Raw genomic sequence first — 22022 nt, 5'->3', positions numbered from 1 at the left:
AACCCTGTCAGTCAACTGAAGAAAAACAAAAAAAAAGAAGTCGATAATATGGAGAAAGAACAATATTCCCAAACACTACATTTACCGATTCAATTCTGTTCATTGGTAAAGTAGAACACATCAGTAATCCCTTCATAACAGAAAACCAGTCATTGTTCTTTAGACAGGAAGGACTATAGGTGGAGGAAACCCTGGTTTAAAAACAGCCATCTGCTGCTGAACAGTTACACACACTTCCTGGTTATCGATTCTCCACCAGCACAACATGTCAACAAAGAGCTTTTCAAATCATTGCATATATTCAACTGGTCTTGTACCAGCAACGTAATGAAAGAATGCAAAGTAATGGAAACGCATCGGAGTTGTCGTAATAATTAGCCTAGGCCTAATAAAAGGAACACCTTCTATTTCAATTCCATTTTCACTACAATAAAACTTACACTTCCCCTAGCCCCCAGGTTCATGTGTTCGTTGGGTTTAAGGTGAGAAATGATCTGAACATCATCACTGGGCTGATTGACAGGATAAAATGAGGATGAGAGAGAGACAGAGAGAGAGACAGAGAGAGAGACAGAGAGAGACAGAGAGAGAGAGAGAGAGAGGGAGAGAGAGAGACAGAGACAGAGAGAGACAGAGACAGAGACAGAGAGAGACAGAGACAGAGAGAGACAGAGACAGAGAGAGAGAGAGAGAGAGAGACAGAGACAGAGACAGAGACAGAGAGAGACAGAGACACAGAGAGAGAGAGAGAGAGACAGAGAGAGAGAGAGAGAGAGAGAGACATAGAGAGAGACAGAGAGACAGAGAGACAGAGACAGAGAGATGAGGCAATGGGACTCAATGTGAATCTCCATCCATCAAAATATTCATATTAATTATTGATCGGCTCCCTACACATCCCTCTTTCAGAAAAGGGATGAAGAACCACTATTTATAGCTGCTGAGTACCCTGCCTAGAAGTCGTTCCATGTTCTCCCAGACTGGCACCATTACTGCATTCAAATGAGCCTTCTGCATCTTTATCTCCATCTCTCGCACACACACAGAGAGACACACACCGAGACACACACACGATTTCCAGTAATTCATCAGTGGGAGGTAAAAACACAGCCAACGACCACAGTATGCCACCTCTCAGGATGACATACCACTGCCATCAGCAAATCCCTGTTCCTCTCTTCTCCCCACCACTCTCTGTCACTAGCCCTACCACTCTCTGTCACTAGCCCTACCACTCTCTGTCACTAGCCCTACCACTGTGTCCCTCTCTTAGGGAAGGGCAGAGCAGGCTAGTCCACTGCTGTCCTGAGGGAAGTGGACGAGGGTCATACCACCTGAACGTCCCAGTGACCTCTCCAACTACCCCTGTAGGGGCTGTCTGTCCCCCTCACTACAATTCATCTTCAGAGACAGAGAGCAAGAGAGTAAGCAGCAGGAGGGGGACAACAAGAGAGGAAACCCCAGAGACACACAGAGAAAACAGAGGATAACCAGAGACTAGTTTCTCTTCGGTTGCCAGACAGATAGCGCCGAGATCGGCAAGACAGACAGCAACAGGGTTGCCAAGCAGCCAGGGGCCTATCCCTCGGTGCCCAGTAATGTCCACCCTGCAGTCTGCCTCTCAACAGTCCAACAGAGCAGGACCCAGGACTCTACCAAGTCTCAAAGTCTGAGTGACAGATCGGGGAGAGCTACAAATGAGCTGAACAACACAGACAAAGAAGAAGGCAAACAGAACGAGATGCAGACGACTGCTCAGAGTTTGACCCTCAGTGATAACGTGCAGTCATACAGGGTGTAGATGGGGACTTCTCATGAGGTCATTACATTTCATAGCAGGGAAGTTATGAAGTTCTGAACAGACTTCTTCAGTTGAACAAGAAAAAAAACACAAGCTAGATTATATTTTTCCCTCTACATGGAAGATAATTTAACAGAAAAGAGAGTGTGAGAGGAAGAGAGAGTCAGAAATAAAGAACAAGAGACAGAAAGAGAAAGAACAAGAGAGACAGAAAGAAACGGGTGTGAGATCCAGGGGTTCTCCAGGAGTGTGAGAAAGTGTGTGTGTGTGTGTGTGTGTGAGTGTGTGTGAGAGAGAGAGAGAGAAGTGTGGCCTCTTTAATAACCAATCAACACCCTCCTTGTTACCGTGGCATCTGCTGCTCCTCCAATGGCCTCCTGCCTGGGTGTGAGCCCGCCGCAACCTCACCACGCGGCCTACAGCCAATCAAAACGCAGAAACACCACGCGGGAGGTCAAGGACCAAAAGTGTCATTTTTGCAGAATGTCACCGTTCAACCTTTTCTAAAAGTTGTACCATGCGAGCGTTTTGCAGGGTGAATACGCCGGAAGAGCGGAGGTGGGGAGAGGGGGGCGGAGAAAAGAGAAAGATGCATATCTGTGGAGAGAGTAATAATATCACAGCCGTGTTTGAGGGAGGAGGACAGGGAGGAGGGGGAGGTAGGAGGACAGGGAGAAGGGAGGCAGCAGGGAGAGGGGGAGGGTGGAGGGAGGGAGGAGGGGAGAAGGGAGGCAGCAGAGAGAGGGAGAAGGATGGAGGGAGCAGAGGGAGGGAGAAGGGGAGCAGTGAGCAGGGAGGAGGGGGAAAGGGAGGCAGGGAGAAAGGGAGGGAGGAGAAGGAGAAGGGAGGCAGGGAGGAGCAGGGCAGAAGGAGGCAGGGAGGAGAGAGGGAGGCAGGGAGAAAGGGAGGATACAGCCAGGAAGGCAGGGAGCTACGCAGCCAGCTAACTAGCTGGCAGGAGGTGACCTTCTGAGACCTCGGGGTCGCGCTGAGAGAATGTTCTGTGGAATAAGAACAAAAGCTCTGATTCATAATTGGTGCATGGTACGAGTGAAGTTAGGGGGGCATCTGACTCAAACGCCACACTGTTATTACGGCTGTCTGGTTCCTCAGCGCAAGTCTACGGAGGACAGAAAGAGTGCATCAATATCGATCCAATCTAATCACCTCAAGTAGCGCAATTCAGTGTTAACTTCAGTATTACCAGTGAAGGACCATCTGAGGCACATGAATTTTGGTCAAGAATTCATTGGAACAAGACACATTACTTGATGGGACACAACTGTTTCAGTTCCACCGCCTCACACAGAAACAAACAATCCATAAATGGAATCCATGACTGATAAAGGCATTGACTGGTGTTGTGTTTTTGTCACAACAGCAAATCATTCAGCTAATTGCAGCATGAGTGCAGTTGCAAAATTTATATGCTGATCTACTAACTTTATAGCTTTGTTAGCGGTAGCGAGAGGCTGGAGCGAGCGGCAAGGACAGGTAGCATCTGTCCCCACCTACTGCCATTAGTTGGCACCGCTCCGCTAGCAACATCTGCTAGCTTTGGCTGGGCCCTGGAAAACGCATCAATATGGCTTCATGTAGCAGAGCGCTAGCTAGCATGCCAGTCACGCTCTCTGGGAGCTGACGGTAGCTAGCTCAGCTCACTGCCTGCCTGCTTGGCCATGGGCATCCACGGTGCTCTGAGCCAAGAGAACTGAGCAGGGCAGAGAGGGTAGCTCTCTGTAGGCCTGCTGGGGAAAGCAAAGGAATCATCAACAACAACGTCATAGAAAGAATTTGGCCAGGTTTGGCTAACTTCTATAGCTAAGGCTTGACCCAAAAGCTCTGCTTCAATCTGAGCACAAAGTTCTTCTGTTGCATGCCCAAGTAGCCCAACTTTTAATTTACCTGAATGTTGAGCCCTGATGATAACTCTATGGAATCACAAACAACAGTTCTGTCTCCACAGCTGTAATCATTATAAAGAATGGGTTACTGAATCCTTGTAAATAATGGCCTAAGCTAATGACTCTAGGCTAGTCCATGAGCAATCAACAGGATGTCACTATCCTAAAAGCTGTTGATGACATGCTCAGACACGTTTCAGTGTCATGCTCAGTGTTCAATTCAATCTCTACGGGACAAAAATTTTTCAGAGGATATCGCATTCATTCTTACAATGTTCACGTTCATTTGACATGAATTCTTGCATTGTAAGAATGAAACCACTCAACACTGTGGCATTGCTCCCCTAAATGTTATAACCCCAAAATCAACATTGAAGAAAGTACAGCATCCAGAGTTAAAGAGCTGACTGTTTAGCTGATCGAGAAGGCTGTACTGTAGAAGACAGCAGACCAGCACGGTCAGTCACAACAACCCTGTACTGTAGAAGACTGCAGACCAGCGCGGTCAGTCACAACAACCCTGTACTGTAGAAGACTGCAGACCAGCGCGGTCAGTCACAAGGTCAGTCACAACAACCCTGTACTGTAGAAGACTGCAGACCAGCGCGGTCAGTCACAACAACCCTGTACTGTAGAAGACTGGAGACCAGCACGGTCAGTCACAACAACCCTGTACTGTAGAAGACTGCAGACCAGCGCGGTCAGTCACAACAACCCTGTACTGTAGAAGACTGCAGACCAGCGCGGTCAGTCACAACAACCCTGTACTGTAGAAGACTGCAGACCAGCGCGGTCAGTCACAACAACCCTGTACTGTAGAAGACTGCAGACCAGCGCGGTCAGTCACAAGATCAGTCACAACAACCCTGTACTGTAGAAGACTGCAGACCAGCACGGTCAGTCACAACAACCCTGTACTGTAGAAGACTGCAGACCAGCACGGTCAGTCACAACAACCCTGTACTGTAGAAGACTGCTCTCAGACCTCTAATGAAACCCTGATAGCTGTGCTGTACCACTGGGGAGGTGGATGGTGTGAGTTAGACTCATACAGTACAATACAGCACTTGTGAAAAGAGTTTGAAATCCAATCCCATTATTATTTTCACTCATGTATAAATAGGCTACATAGGCTACTCTGTGTACATATTGTAGGCTACTCTGTGTACATATTGTAGGCTACTCTGTGTACATATTGTAGGCTACTCTGTGTACATATTGTAGGCTACTCTGTGTACATATTGTATAAATTGTGTCAGCCGGTGATTGTCAAGCAAATAACTGTCGGTCTCACGATAATTAACTGTTAGTTAACATAAACACATTTAGCATCTCCTGGCTTCCACACACAGCCTACAAGCCACTGGTGCAGACGTCTGGAACATCTACAGTCTAATAAATCCATGTAATATAGCCTACACCTTCACAATACATCCATTATTTATTTTAGACAGGTCTAAAGGAACATAATATGAAGAAAATCTAGTCTATTTCAGATGAACAGATTAGCATACTCTGAGTTGTCCTTATGTTAGGTCCTGATCTGGCCATGCCAAATGGCTGTGGGCAACACTAGTTCATTTAGCAGACAAGATTTGCGTAGAATCCCGTGGCATTATTTTAGAGTATGAAGAATACAATTGAACAAAGCTGAATAAATAGAAGGGATATCTTCTCCAAACGATTTGAGGGAGTGCTCACATGCGGCTATTCTGTGTGGAGGTTAACAAAGAAATAGGTACTCCTATCGGCTTGATTTACAGTTATTAATAAAACTTTAGTTGTTCTACAAACGTTGGGCTTTATGTTTAGATGTTTAATACATTGTAAGGCTGCATGATGAGACTCTAATGATGATTTGAAATAAGTAATGTGTAAGGCATGAGCTCTGCTTTGTAGCGGCTATATACAGGGGGTACAGGTACAGAGTCAATGTGGAGGCTATATACAGGGGGTACCGGTACAGAGTCAATGTGGAGGCTATATACAGGGGGTACCGGTAGAGAGTCAATGTGGAGACTATATACAGGGTATTACGGTACAGAGTCAATGTGGAGGCTATATACAGGGGGTACAGGTACAGAGTCAATGTGGAGGCTATATACAGGGGGTACCGGTACAGAGTCAATGTGGAGGCTATATACAGGGGGTACCGGTACAGAGTCAATGTGGAGGCTATATACAGGGGGTACCGGTACAGAGTCAATGTGGAGGTTATATACAGGGGGTACCGGTAGAGAGTCAATGTGGAGACTATATACAGGGTATTACGGTACAGAGTCAATGTGGAGGCTATATACAGGGGGTACCGGTACAGAGTCAATGTGGAGGCTATATACAGGGGGTACCGGTACAGAGTCAATGTGGAGGCTATATACAGGGGGTACCGGTACAGAGTCAATGTGGAGGCTATATACAGGGGGTACCGGTACAGAGTCAATGTGGAGGTTATATACAGGGGGTACCGGTACAGAGTCAATGTGGAGACTATATACAGGGTATTACGGTACAGAGTCAATGTGGAGGCTATATACAGGGGGTACCGGTACAGAGTCAATGAGAAGGCTATATACAGGAGGTACCGGTACAGAGTCAATGTGGAGGCTATATACAGGGGGTACCGGTACAGAGTCAATGTGGAGGTTATATACAGGGGGTACCGGTACAGAGTCAATGTGGAAGCTATATACAGGGGGTACCGGTACAGAGTCAATGTGGAGGCTATATACAGAGTCAATGTGGAGGCTATATACAGAGTCAATGTGGAGGCTATATACAGAGTCAATGTGGAGGTTATATACAGGGGGTACCGGTACAGAGTCAATGTGGAGGTTATATACAGGGGGTACCGGTACAGAGTCAATGTGGAGGTTATATACAGGGGGTACCGGTACAGAGTCAATGTGGAGGTTATATACAGGGGGTACTGGTACAGAGTCAATGTGGAGACTATATACAGGGTATTACGGTACAGAGTCAATGTGGAGGCTATATACAGGGTATTACGGTACAGAGTCAATGTGGAGGCTATATACAGGTGGTACCGGTACAGAGTCAATGTGGAGGCTATATACAGGGGGTACCGGTACAGAGTCAATGTGGAGGTTATATACAGGGGGTACCGGTACAGAGTCAATGTGGAGGCTATATACAGGTGGTACCGGTACAGAGTCAATGTGGAGGCTATATACAGGGGGTACCGGTACAGAGTCAATGTGGAGGCTATATACAGGGGGTACCGGTACAGAGTCAATGTGGAGGTTATATACAGGGTATTACGGTACAGAGTCAATGTGGAGGCTATATACAGGGGGTACCGGTACAGAGTCAATGTGGAGACTATATACAGAGTCAATGTGGAGGCTATATACAGGGGGTACCGGTACAGAGTCAATGTGGAGGCTATATACAGAGTCAATGTGGAGGTTATATACAGGGGGTACCAGTACAGAGTCAATGTGGAGGCTATATACAGGGGGTACCGGTAAAGAGTCAATGTGGAGACTATATACAGAGTCAATGTGGAGGCTATATACAGGGGCTACCGGTACAGAGTCAATATGGAGGCTATATACAGGGTATTACGGTACAGAGTCAATGTGGAGGCTATATACAGAGTCAATGTGGAGGCTATATACAGAGTCAATGTGGAGGCTATATACAGAGTCAATGTGGAGGGGGTACCGGTACAGAGTCAATGTGGAGGCTATATACAGGGGGTATCGGTACAGAGTCACTGTGGAGGCTATATACAGGGGGTACCGGTACAGAGTCAATGTGGAGGCTATATACAGGGTATTACGGTACAGAGTCAATGTGGAGGCTATATACAGGATATTACGTTACAGAGTCAATGTGGAGGCTATATACAGGGTATTACGGTACAGAGTCAATGTGGAGGCTATATACAGGGTATTACGGTACAGAGTCAATGTGGAGGCTATATACAGGGGGTACCGGTACAGAGTCAATGTGGAGGCTATATACAGGGGGTATCGGTACAGACTCAATGTGGAGGCTATATACAGGGGGTACCGGTACAGAGTCAATGTGGAGGCTGTATACAGGGGGTACCGGTACAGAGTCAATGTGCGGGGGCAACGGTTTGTCTAGGTTATTGAGGTAATATGTACATGTAGGTAGAGTTAAAGTGACTATGCATAGATCATAAACAGAGAGTAGCAGCAGCATAAAAGGGGTCTGGGTAGCCCTTTGAATAGCTGACGAGTAGGCCTAAGGAGCAGCAAAAACAATTTGCCTATGTCAATCTACTATCCACCATGGTACAAAAGTTGACCTATTATATTCTGTAGGAGAAATAAATATTCCAAACATAGATCCCAAATGAATACAACTGTCCCAGACTATCACATCCCACAACCACAAAAAAAAATAAACGTTTTTACGCAATGTGGCTGATGCAACAGATCAGAACGTTGGGCTTAAAAAATGTTGATAAACTATTAGGCTATTTCTTCACATTACAAGTGCAGCACCACGCACACGGCAGTCGTTGTTGGTGCCGATATGGTTTACATTCAGATGCAGGAGCTCTACGTACGTTTGATCTAATATTCTATTTAAGCAATAAGCTGAATGTTCCATTAGCGGGAAAACACCATTATCAAAAGTGACCACAAATGCAATTATGCAATGTAATGCTTTTATTATAAAAAGGTGCATTTTTATGTTGAAAATTATTTTCCCGAAACTTCCCTGAAACTCACACGCTGCCTATGTATGCCAGTTAGGCTCTACACCCCTCGTAAAGCAGATTAATGTGCTTCATTTTAAGAAGTTATTTGGACACTTGAGGTGTGATACTAACCCTATCAAAACAGATAGGCCTATGGCCTCAGCTACATGAGGTGTGATACAGATAGGCCTATGGCCTCAGCTACATGAGGTGTGATACAGATAGGCCTATGGCCTCAGCTACATGAGGTGTGATACAGATAGGCCTATGGGCTAGGCTACATGAGGTGTGATACTAGCCTAATCAAAACAGATAGGCCTATGGCCAAAGCTACATGAGCTGTGATACTAGCCTTATCAAAACAGATAGGCCTATGGGCTAAGCTACATGAGGTGTGATACAGATAGGCCTATGGCCTCAGCTACATGAGGTGTGATACAGATAGGCCTATGGGCTAAGCTACATGAGGTGTGATACAGATAGGCCTATGGGCTAAGCTACATGAGGTGTGATACAGATAGGCCTATGGGCTAAGCTACATGAGGTGTGATACAGATAGGCCTATGGGCTAAGCTACATGAGGTGTGAGACCATGATTTGAAAAAGTGGTGAAAAAAAAAAAGTCATTGTTTCTTATGCTGGGCATCATTCACAGGTGACAGGCTAATATCGTCACCCATCACACTATTCTTGATTTAATCTGGTCTTCACGTACACTAAATAACATATGTGTGAAATTGGTTTTGATTTAAAATGGACCGTTATCATGCACCTGTCTCGAATAAAAATACATGTCATCTATGCACATAAATAGCGAACGGAGGACGCTTTTCCCTGTGGTTAATTTTCATGCCAGCCAGGTAGGCTATACTCCTGTTGTAAATATAAGGTATGTGCTAAATATTTGCAATGTTGGGAAATAAATAGAGTAGGCCTGGCCTAAGCTGAGGGAATCCTTCTCTTTATAAGAAAGAGGCCAATTGTGGTTTCAGGCAACTGCATAGCCTATAGAAATGTTGAGCAACGTGAAGTGTTTGATTTGATTTTCTATTGTATTTGCATTGATGTCAAAGTGGTTAGAGGGACAATAGAGCCCTGAGTACCAGGTCATTAGGACCTGATGGAGGGACAATAGAGCCCTGAGTACCTGGCCGTTAGGACCTGATGGAGGAACAATAGAGCCCTGAGTACCAGGTCATTAGGACCTGATGGAGGGACAATAGAGCCCTGAGTACCAGGTCATTAGGACCTGATGGAGGGACAATAGAGCCCTGAGTACCAGGTCATTAGGACCTGATGGAGGGACAATAGAGCCCTGAGTACCAGGTCATTAGGACCTGATGGAGGGACAATAGAGCCCTGAGTACCAGGTCATTAGGACCTGATGGAGGGACAATAGAGCCCTGAGTACCAGGCCATTAGGACCTGATGGAGGAACAATAGAGCCCTGAGTACCTGGCCGTTAGGACCTGATGGAGGAACAATAGAGCCCTGAGTGCCAGGTCATTAGGACCTAATGGAGGAACAATAGAGCCCTGAGTACCTGGCCGTTAGGACCTGATGGAGGAACAATAGAGCCCTGAGTGCCAGGTCATTAGGACCTGATGGAGGAACAATAGAGCCCTGAGTACCTGGCCGTTAGGACCTGATGGAGGAACAATAGAGCCCTGAGTGCCAGGTCATTAGGACCTGATGGAGGGACAATGGAGCCCTGAGTACCAGGTCATTAGGACCTGATGGAGGGACAATAGAGCCCTGAGTCGCAGGCCATTAGCAAGTGTGGAAGGCTACTAATGACCATCAGCAGCATCAGCACTTGGAGAAGCCTGATTACCGTGGCTAAATGGTTACGTGGAATTTGACTGTCTTCATGACTCATGACTGCCGGTTTGGCGGTAATAACCCTACTCCTGTTTAGACTAGACCAACGGCAACATGTCTAAACAGGAGTAGTGGTTAGGCCCCACCCCCACCCCCACCACACACTCCCACCCTTTTGGCCAAAATGTCAGCTCAATCAATGTGAAACCTGCATCAGATCAAACCCACGGTCCTGAAGTTGGCCGTCTCCTACTCTGGCCTAGTGACGCTGCTATAAATGGAAGGTGCTAAGGGATGGCGTTGACACATGAGCCTACAACAGAGAACAGACACAGTTGTAGGAAGGTGTGAAATATCTAGTCTCCTTAAACAGGCTGGTACCACTGTGATGATATACTGTATCTGACTTCAAAGACTACTTCAGTACAATCGTTGTCCTCTCCCTGCCATAGAAAGAGACCAAGGCAGGGAACTTCCCTGTGTTAACATACATGCAGAGGAGGCAATGGTAGGCAGCAGTGCGAGTAAGTAGCCTACTCTGTCAGGATGTGGTGAGGGTAACCGCTGTTGAGAGAAAACGGTACACACCTCTGCCTACCTATAAACAGCCTCCTGTCAATCTTTAAGGGTAAGGCTATAATATAGGCCAGTGGCGAATATGCACTCACTGGGCCAGGCTCTCAACTAGGGCGCACTCTAAACACCAGCCATTTGAAAGCGCTTTTTCTCTCCCTCGAATTATAAAATGTTTGTTCGTTTTTCATCAAGATATTGAAGATAAACTTAATTTCTGTTCAATCTATATTCCATATTCTAAATCGCTAGTGTCACATCACTTCATTCCCTTAATGTTTATTGTAACATTGTAGAGACATTTCAGTTTCATTTTTGTACAATACATTGTTGCATTTCATGTACCATTTCCTTCCATCTGAGTGGGCAAGATGTTCATTTTACTCACAAGATCATTTTATTTCCCACAAAAGTGTTTGTTTGCTGTTTTGTCCTTGGAGCTCCTCGGTGTCAAATGGTTGTTACCTCTTCAAGTCACGAGCGCATGGGCATTCCACTAGTTCATACATGGGCATTCCACTAGTTAATTAATACATGGGCATTCCACTGGTTAATTAATACATGGTCATTCCACTAGTTCATACATGGGCATTCCACTAGTTAATTAATACATGGGCATTCCACTAGTTAGTTCATACATGGGCATTCCACTAGTTAGTTCATACATGGGCATTCCACTAGTTAATTAATACATGGGCATTCCACTAGTTAATTAATACATGGGCATTCCACTAGTTCATACATGGGCATTCCACTAGTTAATTAATACATGGGCATTCCACTAGTTAATTAATTAATACATGGGCATTCCACTAGTTCATACATGGGCATTCCACTAGTTAATTAATACATGGGCATTCCACTAGTTAATTAATACATGGGCATTCCACTAGTTCATACATGGGCATTCCACTAGTTAATTAATACATGGGCATTCCACTAGTTAATTAATACATGGGCATTCCACTAGTTCATACATGGGCATTCCACTAGTTAATTAATACATGGGCATTCCACTAGTTAATTAATACATGGGCATTCCACTAGTTAATTAATACATGGGCATTCCACTAGTTCATACATGGGCATTCCACTAGTTAATTAATATATGGGCATTCCACTAGTTAATTAATACATGGGCATTCCACTAGTTCATACATGGGCATTCCACTAGTTAATTAATACATGGGCATTCCACTAGTTAATTAATACATGGGCATTCCACTAGTTCATACATGGGCATTCCACTAGTTAACTAATACATGGGCATTCCACTAGTTAATTAATACATGGGCATTCCACTAGTTAATTAATACATGGGCATTCCACTAGTTAATTAATACATGGGCATTCCACTAGTTAATTAATACATGGGCATTCCACTAGTTAATTAATATATGGGCATTCCACTAGTTAATTAATATATGGGCATTCCACTAGTTAATTAATACATGGGCATTCCACTAGTTCATACATGGGCATTCCACTAGTTAATTAATACATGGGCATTCCACTAGTTAATTAATACATGGGCATTCCACTAGTTCATACATGGGCATTCCACTAGTTAATTAATACATGGGCATTCCACTAGTTAATTAATACATGGGCATTCCACTAGTAAATGCATGGCCTTCCTGTCAGGAAGCCAATCATCTACTATAATAAATGAGTTGACTTTGAATTAATGAACGGGTCCTTTCTGAACAGGTTCTGATTATGACTACTATTACACAATATAATTAAAGATTTAGGAATATGCCTTTTACATTGAATACCAGTTATGTGGTTTAATTGTAATTTTGACAGTGGTATGTCCCAGGGAGGAGATAAAAGAATATAGTCCTTAAAAAAAGGTGAAATGCAACCATTTTTAATCTCAATATCAAATCATTTCTGGATAACAATTAAGTACCTTACTGTAAAGTTATTGTTTTCAGAGGGGAAAATTGAAAACTAGCTGTTATGGTCAGAGAGATTTGGAACTCTTTCTTGTCTATTAACTAATTTACCTCCTGGTGATGTCACCAAGCAGGCCAAAACTCCATCGCACCTTTAAACAGGATGACATTTCAAACAGCTCTTTCACAAAAAGGGCATGATCATATTTTTCACAATTTCACAGTATTATTCCAACATAGTGTGGAAATATGTATAAAAACACAGGAAAATCACATTTGACTGCACCAGGACTTTAAGCGCCTGTTTCATGTTTCTTTAAGCAGTTTGATCTTGGTCATTTTGAGGGGCTGAAATGAGGCTGCAACAAGAGTCTTGATGCAATACAGAGGTTTGCTGCACTGAACCATCCCTGTATCCTACATCCTGATGCTCCCTATATCCTGAACCTGCCAGCATGCATCCTGAACCTGCCAGCATCCTGACCAGCCTGCTAACTGAACCAGCCTGCATCCTGAACCTGCCAGCATCCTGACCAGCCTGCTAACTGAACCAGCCTGCATCCTGAACCTGCATGCATCCTGAACCTGCCAGCATCCTGACCAGCCTGCTAACTGAACCAGCCTGCATCCTGAACCTGACAGCATCCTGACCAGCCTGCTAACTGAACCAGCCTGCTAACTGAACCTGCCTGCTGCATCCTGAACCTGCATGCATCCTGAACCTGCCAGCCTCCTGACCAGCCTGCTAACTGAACCAGCCTGCATCCTGAACCTGCCAGCATCCTGACCAGCCTGCTAACTGAACCAGCCTGCATCCTGAACCTGCATGCATCCTGAACCTGCATGCATCCTGAACCTGCATGCATCCTGACCAGCTTGCTAACTGAACCAGCCTGCATCCTGAACCTGCCAGCATCCTGACCAGCCTGCTAACTGAACCTGCCTGCATCCTGAACCTGCCTGCTGCATCCTGAACCTGCATGCATCCTGACCAGCCTGCATCCTGACCAGCCTGCATCCTGACCAGCCTGCTAACTGAACCAGCCTGCATCCTGACCAGCCTGCTAACTGAACCAGCCTGCATCCTGAACTTGCCTGCTGCATCCTGAACCTGCCAGCATCCTGACCAGCCTGCTAACTGAACCAGCCTGCATCCTAAAACATTTCAGCCCTTATAACTGCTACAAGGTTCCTAATTTACCAGGTCCACGAGAAACACCTCAACATATTTAAGGTAGGTGGTTAGTGTGGACGATGAGGAGTACAAAAGTACAGACAGCTTGTTTAATGTAGGGTAGAGGTCGATCAATTGTAAGGGGAAAATGTTAGGCCCACACATAATTCTATTTTTATGTTCGTCATTTTCACAGCTCACACCAAGGCATACATGGCTGTAAATAATAATCCCCACTCAAACCTTCCATGATATAGTTAGCATACTTAAGTGAATCTTCTATCATTATGAACTATGGAAAGGTGAAACTAGAACAAAACGTTGAAAAGTGAAACTAGACTCACTTCTCTATTTAGTCTATTAGTTCAAACATTTCCTTTTATGATAAACTCATCAGAAATCAAATCTACATCCCCAAAAATGTGCTTTGCCATGTGAAGGCTGTGTCCAAGATGCTTTTGGCAGAGTAACGAATGTATGTACTGTAGAGCTACAGGACTGGGAGCTACAGGGCTGGGAGTGTACCTAATGCTACAGGGCTGGGAGCTAAGTAATGCTACATGGCTGGGAGTGTACCTAATGCTACAGGGCTGGGAGCTAAGTAATGCTACATGGCTGGGAGTGTACCTAATGCTACAGGGCTGGGAGCTAAGTAATGCTACATGGCTGGGAGTGTACCTAATGCTACAGGGCTGGGAGCTAAGTAATGCTACATGGCTGGGAGTGTACCTAATGCTACAGGGCTGGGAGCTAAGTAATGCTACATGGCTGGGAGTGTACCTAATGCTACAGGGCTGGGAGTGTACCTAATGCTACAGGGCTGGGAGTGTACCTAATGCTACAGGGCTGGGAGTGTACCTAATGCTACAGGGCTGGGAGCTAAGTAATGCTACATGGCTGGGAGTGTACCTAATGCTACAGGGCTGGGAGTGTACCTAATGCTACAGGGCTGGGAGTGTACCTAATGCTACAGGGCTGGGAGCTAAGTAATGCTACATGGCTGGGAGTGTACCTAATGCTACAGGGCTGGGAGTGTACCTAATGCTACAGGGCTGGGAGTGTACCTAATGCTACAGGGCTGGGAGTGTACCTAATGCTACAGGGCTGAGAGTGTACCTAATGCTACAGGACTGGTAGCTACAGGGCTGGGAGTGTACCTAATGCTACAGGACTGGGAGTGTACCTAATGCTATAGGACTGGGAGCTACAGGGCTGGGAGTGTACCTAATGCTACATGGCTGGGAGTGTACCTAATGCTACATGGCTGGGAGTGTACCTAATGCTACAGGGCTGGGAGTGTACCTAATGCTACAGGGCTGGGAGTGTACCTAATGCTACAGGGCTGGGAGTGTACCTAATGCTACAGGGCTGGGAGTGTACCTAATGCAACAGGGCTGGGAGTGTACCTAATGCTACAGGGCTGGGAGTGTACCTAATGCCACAGGGCTGGGAGTGTACCTAATGCCACAGGGCTGGGAGTGTATCTAATGCCACAGGACTGGGAGCTACAGGACTGGGAGTGTACCCAATGCTACAGGGCTGGGAGCTACAGGACTGGGAGTGTACCTAATGCTACAGGACTGGGAGTGTACCTAATGCTACAGGACTGGGAGCTACCTAATGCTACAGGACTGGGAGCTACCTAATGCTACAGGACTGGGAGCTACCTAATGCTACAGGACTGGGAGTGTACCTAATGCCACAGGACTGGGAGTGTACCTAATGCCACAGGACTGGGAGCTACCTAATGCTACAGGACTGGGAGCTACCTAATGCTACAGGACTGAGAGTTACCTAATGCTACAGGACTGGGAGCTACAGGACTGGGAGCTACCTAATGCTACAGGACTGGGAGCTACCTAATGCTACAGGACTGGGAGCTACCTACTGCTTGTACTGTAGAGCAACAGGGCTGGGTTGTGGTGAGTGATAGAGGAGGTTTCACACAGCTCGGCCAAAGCCTGTCCAATATGACTCAGAAAGAACACGATCTGATACCACACACACCCCCCCTGCATCCTCCCACCGACACACACACACACACACAACAAGACAAACATCATCAGGAACCGAGTCAACAGCACACAGTGGAGCTTAGCATTACCATAGGAATGTAGTAAATCTATTCAGGCCTACTGTAAGTACACGTCACAAGTTCCCACACGATCCATCAATCTGAATTACATCTTAACACAAGACAATCTACCCTATTTCATTCTTAACCAGCAGCGTGTAAGAAACATATCACTCCACACACCCCATAGACTAGAACCCAGGCCAATTTTAAAGGAAAAGGGAAATGCATAAAAATTGCACGCAGTGGTTGATTCCCTGTTTCGATATCTGAAACCCATTTCTCTAAAACAATCTGTCAAAAACCACAAGATTCAATTTGCAACAAATAATGATATCTCTGGGTCTCCTGTGAGCATAACAACCTCTCCCAATGGCCATCCATCCACGTCATAACCCACTTCCTGCACCCGACAGCTATCCTGTCCAATAAGGACAGTATTCGGTTGTAGCAGTACACTTATCCAATGAGGTACCGGCATGTGGTTGTTCCATGGGAGCTGAGGGCACTGTAATGAAGCAGTGAGCTCCTGAGAGCCTAGCTCCGGATATGAGTCTGACCCTGGATCAATGAGAGGGAAGCCAGTTATTACACTACAGGCCCAAGGTTTATGAGTTTCGTTTTAAATCTAATATCAGTGTTACGTCCAAGGATCATTTCCCCCTCCTTATTCTGGTCAGTTCAGCAGCTGCACTATTGACTCATCCACATAACACCTATTTAATTCACGTCAGGACTGAGGGGAAAAACGACAAAGCTGGCGTGATATATACAACAACACTTTTTACATGATATTTGACTTAAAGGGTGGACATTGGATATCAATGTGAAATATAGGTTGTTGTGTTTCCCATAGGCTACTGCACTGGAAATGTGGAACCTGTCTTCGGTGGCCGGGAATCATTTCCTGGGTTGTTCTAAGCACGTTGCGTTCTACTGGTGAAATGTTTCGCCATCACATATAGCTGGACAGCTGATGCTGGCTGGTCATGTCCTGAACTCAGCGTTTCCCCCCCCAAAACTCTCCCTGTTGGGAGTTGCTGCTGGACCGTGGATTGTTGTAAAAATACAAATAAAATGGTGGTTTGATCTATTTGGTGAGTAACAAGAACCTGAAAAAGGGTGAATCTGGATCCAATTGTTTATGTTCCCAACTTCATGTGATTTATTTAACATTCCAACCTTTTACATTTTTGACATGCGTTTTTCAGGATTTTTGTTGTTGTTATTCTGTCTCTCACTGTTTAAATAAACCTACCATTAAAATTATAGACTGATCATTTCTTTGTCAGCGGGAAAACGTACAAAATCAGCAGGGGATCTAATACTTTTTCCCCTCACTGTATATCCTGTTATACTGGTGGAACATCCCTGTAGTCAAGGGCTAAGCCTAACCACAGATGTACCATAATCACCACCTCCACTGTAGCCTACTTTACCAACGTGGACATGCTGACTCATGGCCTGTCTGGTGAGCATGGAAATTATGTTTACATCTCACCAATGTCCGATGTCTGCAGTCTCTAAGACTTTGGTAGTATAGGACCTACATTGACATGTTATGCACAGTGTTTTATAAAGGCAACATTTTATACGATGTCTTGATAGTACATTGTTTCACTGTGTAAGATACACTAACCAGGCCAAGCAACTGACAGGATATTCAGATCTGTCTATTGCTCTCTCCATCCAGGGGTAACCTACTAAGGATGTGTTGTTTATCACATCGACATGCTCATGTTATGTTTACCCACCTTCATTTTCAGATGTTGGGCATGCAACCTGTAGTACCAAATCAAACGTCCTCTCGGGAAACTCGCTGTAATAAAGGAGAGAGATGATGACTTTAGCTGGGAGCAAAAATAAACATCTGTGCACAAACATAATTTATGGTATGCAACAATTGCAAACTAGATACATCAACAGCATATTATGCAACATAGTTTGACACATTGTTATAAATAGTGATGAAGCAACTCATATTTGGCGGAATCATCGGTCAAGCTCGGTCTATGTGCTGGCCAGACAACTCAATTCTCGCGTGATTCATTTGATGGTCGAGAAATAAATTGGTTAAAGCTGCTGTTACTGCTGACAATTCAGCAAACATTCTGGAGGGAAATGTCTTGTACCTAAAAGTCTATATTGACACCATATTATATTGTTTACTTTAGAACCGTTAAATACTAAAATATAGGAGGTCCTAGGCTAGCAGGCTAATTAATTTAGCGAACTTAATTAAAATTATTTTAGCAACTTGACAGCATTACACTGATCCAAATGCTAACTCAGCATGCCAGACCACCAGCTAAATAAATTACAATTCACACTTTTAATAACGGTCCATAAAACATTGGTATGTATTGTCTAGAAGTAAACAAACTCGTGTCTTACTTTATTCTGCTGTCCATCGTTCACAACATCGCGACAGCTCGCGCCACCGGCTTTGCTGTTCCAGACCAAGCTTGCGTTCCGAAGCAACGAAGAGGTCCGTAACTAGTTCAACCTTTCAGCCTGTTACCTACCGCTGACACCACATGCTTCAAAGATTTATTCTAGCTAGTAGCGATGTTTCTTCCTTGTTTCTGATCTGTACAGTTGGCTGTTTCAGTTCCACGGTATTTCCACAACAAACAGCACCAGGAAGTGGCTGTGAAAGATTTAGTGACGTCAGCTAATTTGATAAACATCTTGGAGTGTCCCCTCCTCCCCCTAAATCCTCAGAACAGCAGTGATTTCATGTCCCCCTCCTTGATTTGAGCTGATGGCGTTATCATGTTGTTCTATAGTAAATGCTTAGTAATTGAGTTTATTATTTTTTTATTTCATTTTTTTTATTACACATGGGCAATAGGGACTGCTCCTTCACAAGTAAGAGTAGTGATGGCTATAGGGAGTGGCAAATGGCATAGAAGTGGCAAATGCACCCTCGGTTGTTCTTTTTTTACATTATTCATCTTCACTTACCTGTCAGGATCTGACGTCATTGACAACAACAACAACAAACATGACCAGAGCTTTTTGATTGTTGTAAAGCAGAGGATATTAATGTGGGCATATATTTGGGCCTTATGCATGCATTCCACATTTGCTGCATTAAATAGGCTAAAATTCGCACACAACTCTTAGCAGTCCAGCCTATGATGCAGAGTCATCGAGCCCCTGTGTTAGCCTATATGTGTCCCGGGGTAAATTGAAACCAGTGGCTGTGCCTGCCTGTGTGTGTGTGTGATGTGTGTCTCTCCTAGCCCTCCTGAGAGTAGACCTGGCTGGGAGCCAGTTTCCTGCAGGCAGACTGAAGGTAATTAAGTGGCAGCAGACTGGGACATGCTGTTGCAGATTTCTCCTATGAAATGATAATGGCAGGGTCCTGCTGGTGCTGTCTCACCATTCACAAAAGCATTACCTACGCACAATACGCACCGGGCTGGAGTCAGGAGGGAATAGCCTACTGTGGATTAAATACACCACTTTATGTGGTTCAACGTTTATTTTATTTCTGTGTGTGTGTGTGTGTGTGTGTCTGTGTGTGTGTGTGTGTGTGTGTATGTGTGTGTCACAGAGATGGTTTGGTGAACCCTGTTCAAATGATGATGAGTGACCTTGCATGAGACCTGAAGATCAGGCTTTCAGCTCGTCACGCGAACACCGTCCACTGGCAAGCAGCAGACGACTGAAAGTCAGTCAATCACATAGGTTCAGTGTATTCTATTTCAATGCACAGTTAAAGCCTACACAGTGCAATGGCAGTTTCCCATTAACAATGATTAAATAGCTCTCTATTAGGATAAACCGTCACATTAACGGTGGTTCTAAGTGTTTACAGTAACAGTTCTGTCTAAAGGAAATTGACAAAATTCCACATGACTATTTGGGCTCCCGAGTGGCGCAGCAGTCTGAGGCACTGCATCTTAGTGCAAGAGGTGTCACTGCAGTCCCTGGTTCAAATCTGGGCCGTGATTGGGAGTTCCATAGGGCGGTGCATAAATGGCCCAGGGTTTGGCCGGTGTAGGCCGTCATTGTAAAGAAGAATATGTTCTTAACTGACTTGCCTAGATAAATAAAGGTTAGGTTAAAACACACAAAAAATAGCATAAATGTTGGAATCAGGATCAAAATTAATAACACTAGAAAAAGAAACTCACATATCCATTTACAGGTAATGTTGTGATTCAAGAAACAATCAAATACATCTTCCATACTGTATATTTCTAATTAGAACATGAAACGCAGGCAATGGATGACTGTAATAAATATGGTAGAAAATAAAATACAAATCATCCTCCCAATGTTGACATGAAACCATTTCAGTGAAGTACTCACATCCTCTGCACTTTCCGACCACATACAACCTTAATTTTTAATACACATGTAGTGTTATTATCGCTTTGAGGATGACACAGTGCCACCGACGCGGCCCGCTACCAAGGACTGTGGGCTCTCCTTCTCTGTGGCCGACGTGAGTAAGACATTTAAGCGTGTTAACCCTCGCGAGGCTGCCGGGCCAAGGCGGCATCCCTGGACACGTCCTCAGTGCATGCGCAGACCAGCTGGCTTGGAGTGTTTGCAGATGAGGCAATCGCCATCACCCTGCACACTGCCCTATCCCATCTGGACAAGAGGAATACCTATGTAAGAATGCTGTTCATTGACTATAGCTCACCATTCAACACCATAATACCCTCCAAGCTCATCATTAAGCTCGGGGCCCTGGGTCTAAACCGCGCCCTGTGCAACTGGGTCCTGGACTTCCTGAAGGGCCGCCCCCAGGTGGTGAAGGTAGGAAACAACACCTCCACTTTGCTGATCCTCAACACAGGGGCCCCACAAGGGTGCGTGCTCAGCCCCCTCCTGTACTCCCTGTTCACCCATGACTGCGTGGCCATGCACGCCTCCAACTCAATCATCAAGTTTGCAGACAACACAACATTAGTAGGCCTGATTACCAACAATGATGAGACAGTCTACAGGGAGGAAGTGAGGAGTCTGGGAGAGTGGTGCCAGAAAAATAACTTCTCACTCAACGTCAACTAAAAAAAGCAGCTGATCGTGGACTTCAGGAATCAGGAATCAGCAGATGGAGCACCCCCTAAAACCCTCACAAACTTTTACAGATGCACAATTGAGAGCATCCTGTCGGGCTGTATCACCGCCTAGTACGGAAACTGCACCACCCGCAACCGCAGGGCTCTCCAGAGGGTGATGCAGTCTGCCCAACGCATCACTGGGGGCAAACTACCTGCCCTCCAGGACACCTACACCACCCGATGTCACAGGAAGGACAAAACGTTTGTCAAGGACATCAACCACCCGAGCCATGGCCTGTTCACCCCGCTATCATCCAGAAGGCGAGGTCAGTACAGATGCATCAAAGCAGGGACAGAGCGACTGAAAAACAGCTTCTGGGGCCTCCCGGGTGGCGCAGTGGTTAAGGGGGTCGGAGGACGCATCACTTTCAACCTTAGTCTCTCCCGAGCCCGCACGGGAGTTTTAGCGATGAGACAAGATAATAGCTACTAAAACAATTGGATACCACGAAATTGGGGAGAAAAAGGGGTCAAATTCAACAACAAAAAAGCACAAAGAAACCCAGCTTCTATCTCAAGGCCATCAAACTGTTAAATAGCGATCACTAGCAGGCAACCCTGCATCTTAGAGGCTGCTGCCTCTAGACTTGGAATCACTGGCCACTTTAATAAGGGAATCACTGGCCACTTTAATAAGGGAATCACTGGCCACTTTAATAAGGGAACAATGGCCACTTTAATAAGGGAATCACTGGCCACTTTAATAAGGGAATCACTGGCCACTTTAATAAGGGAACACTGGCCACTTTAATAAGGGAATCACTGGCCACTTTAATAAGGGAACACTAGCCACTTTAATAATGTTTAAATAATGTTTACATACTGCTTTACTCATCTCATATATATATACTGTATTCTATTCTACTGTATTTTAGTTGATGCTTTACTCATCTCATATGTATATACTGTATTCTATTCTACTGTATTTTAGTTGATGCTTTACTCATCTCATATGTATATACTGTATTCTATTCTACTGTATTTTAGTTGA

General features: G+C 45.1%; 1 protein-coding gene across 1 annotated transcript in view; it reads right to left on the bottom strand.

The window, feature by feature from the left end:
- The window catches only part of LOC139409532 (DENN domain-containing protein 1B-like), a 258068-nt gene extending 239493 nt beyond the window's left edge, over window positions 1–18575 (bottom strand). Inside the window, exons 1-2 of the mRNA XM_071154810.1 lie at window positions 18339–18575; window positions 17699–17763 (exon numbers count right to left, since the gene is read on the bottom strand). Coding sequence (XP_071010911.1) covers window positions 17699–17763; window positions 18339–18355 — 82 coding nt within the window. The 5' untranslated portion in view covers window positions 18356–18575. The remainder of the gene's footprint in view (window positions 1–17698; window positions 17764–18338) is intronic.
- Window positions 18576–22022: the final 3447 nt, after the last annotated feature.

Source organism: Oncorhynchus clarkii, chromosome 5 (assembly GCF_045791955.1).
Source record: "Oncorhynchus clarkii lewisi isolate Uvic-CL-2024 chromosome 5, UVic_Ocla_1.0, whole genome shotgun sequence".
Classification (NCBI taxonomy): domain Eukaryota; kingdom Metazoa; phylum Chordata; class Actinopteri; order Salmoniformes; family Salmonidae; genus Oncorhynchus; species Oncorhynchus clarkii.
This window is presented reverse-complemented; position numbering and strand designations above follow the sequence as displayed.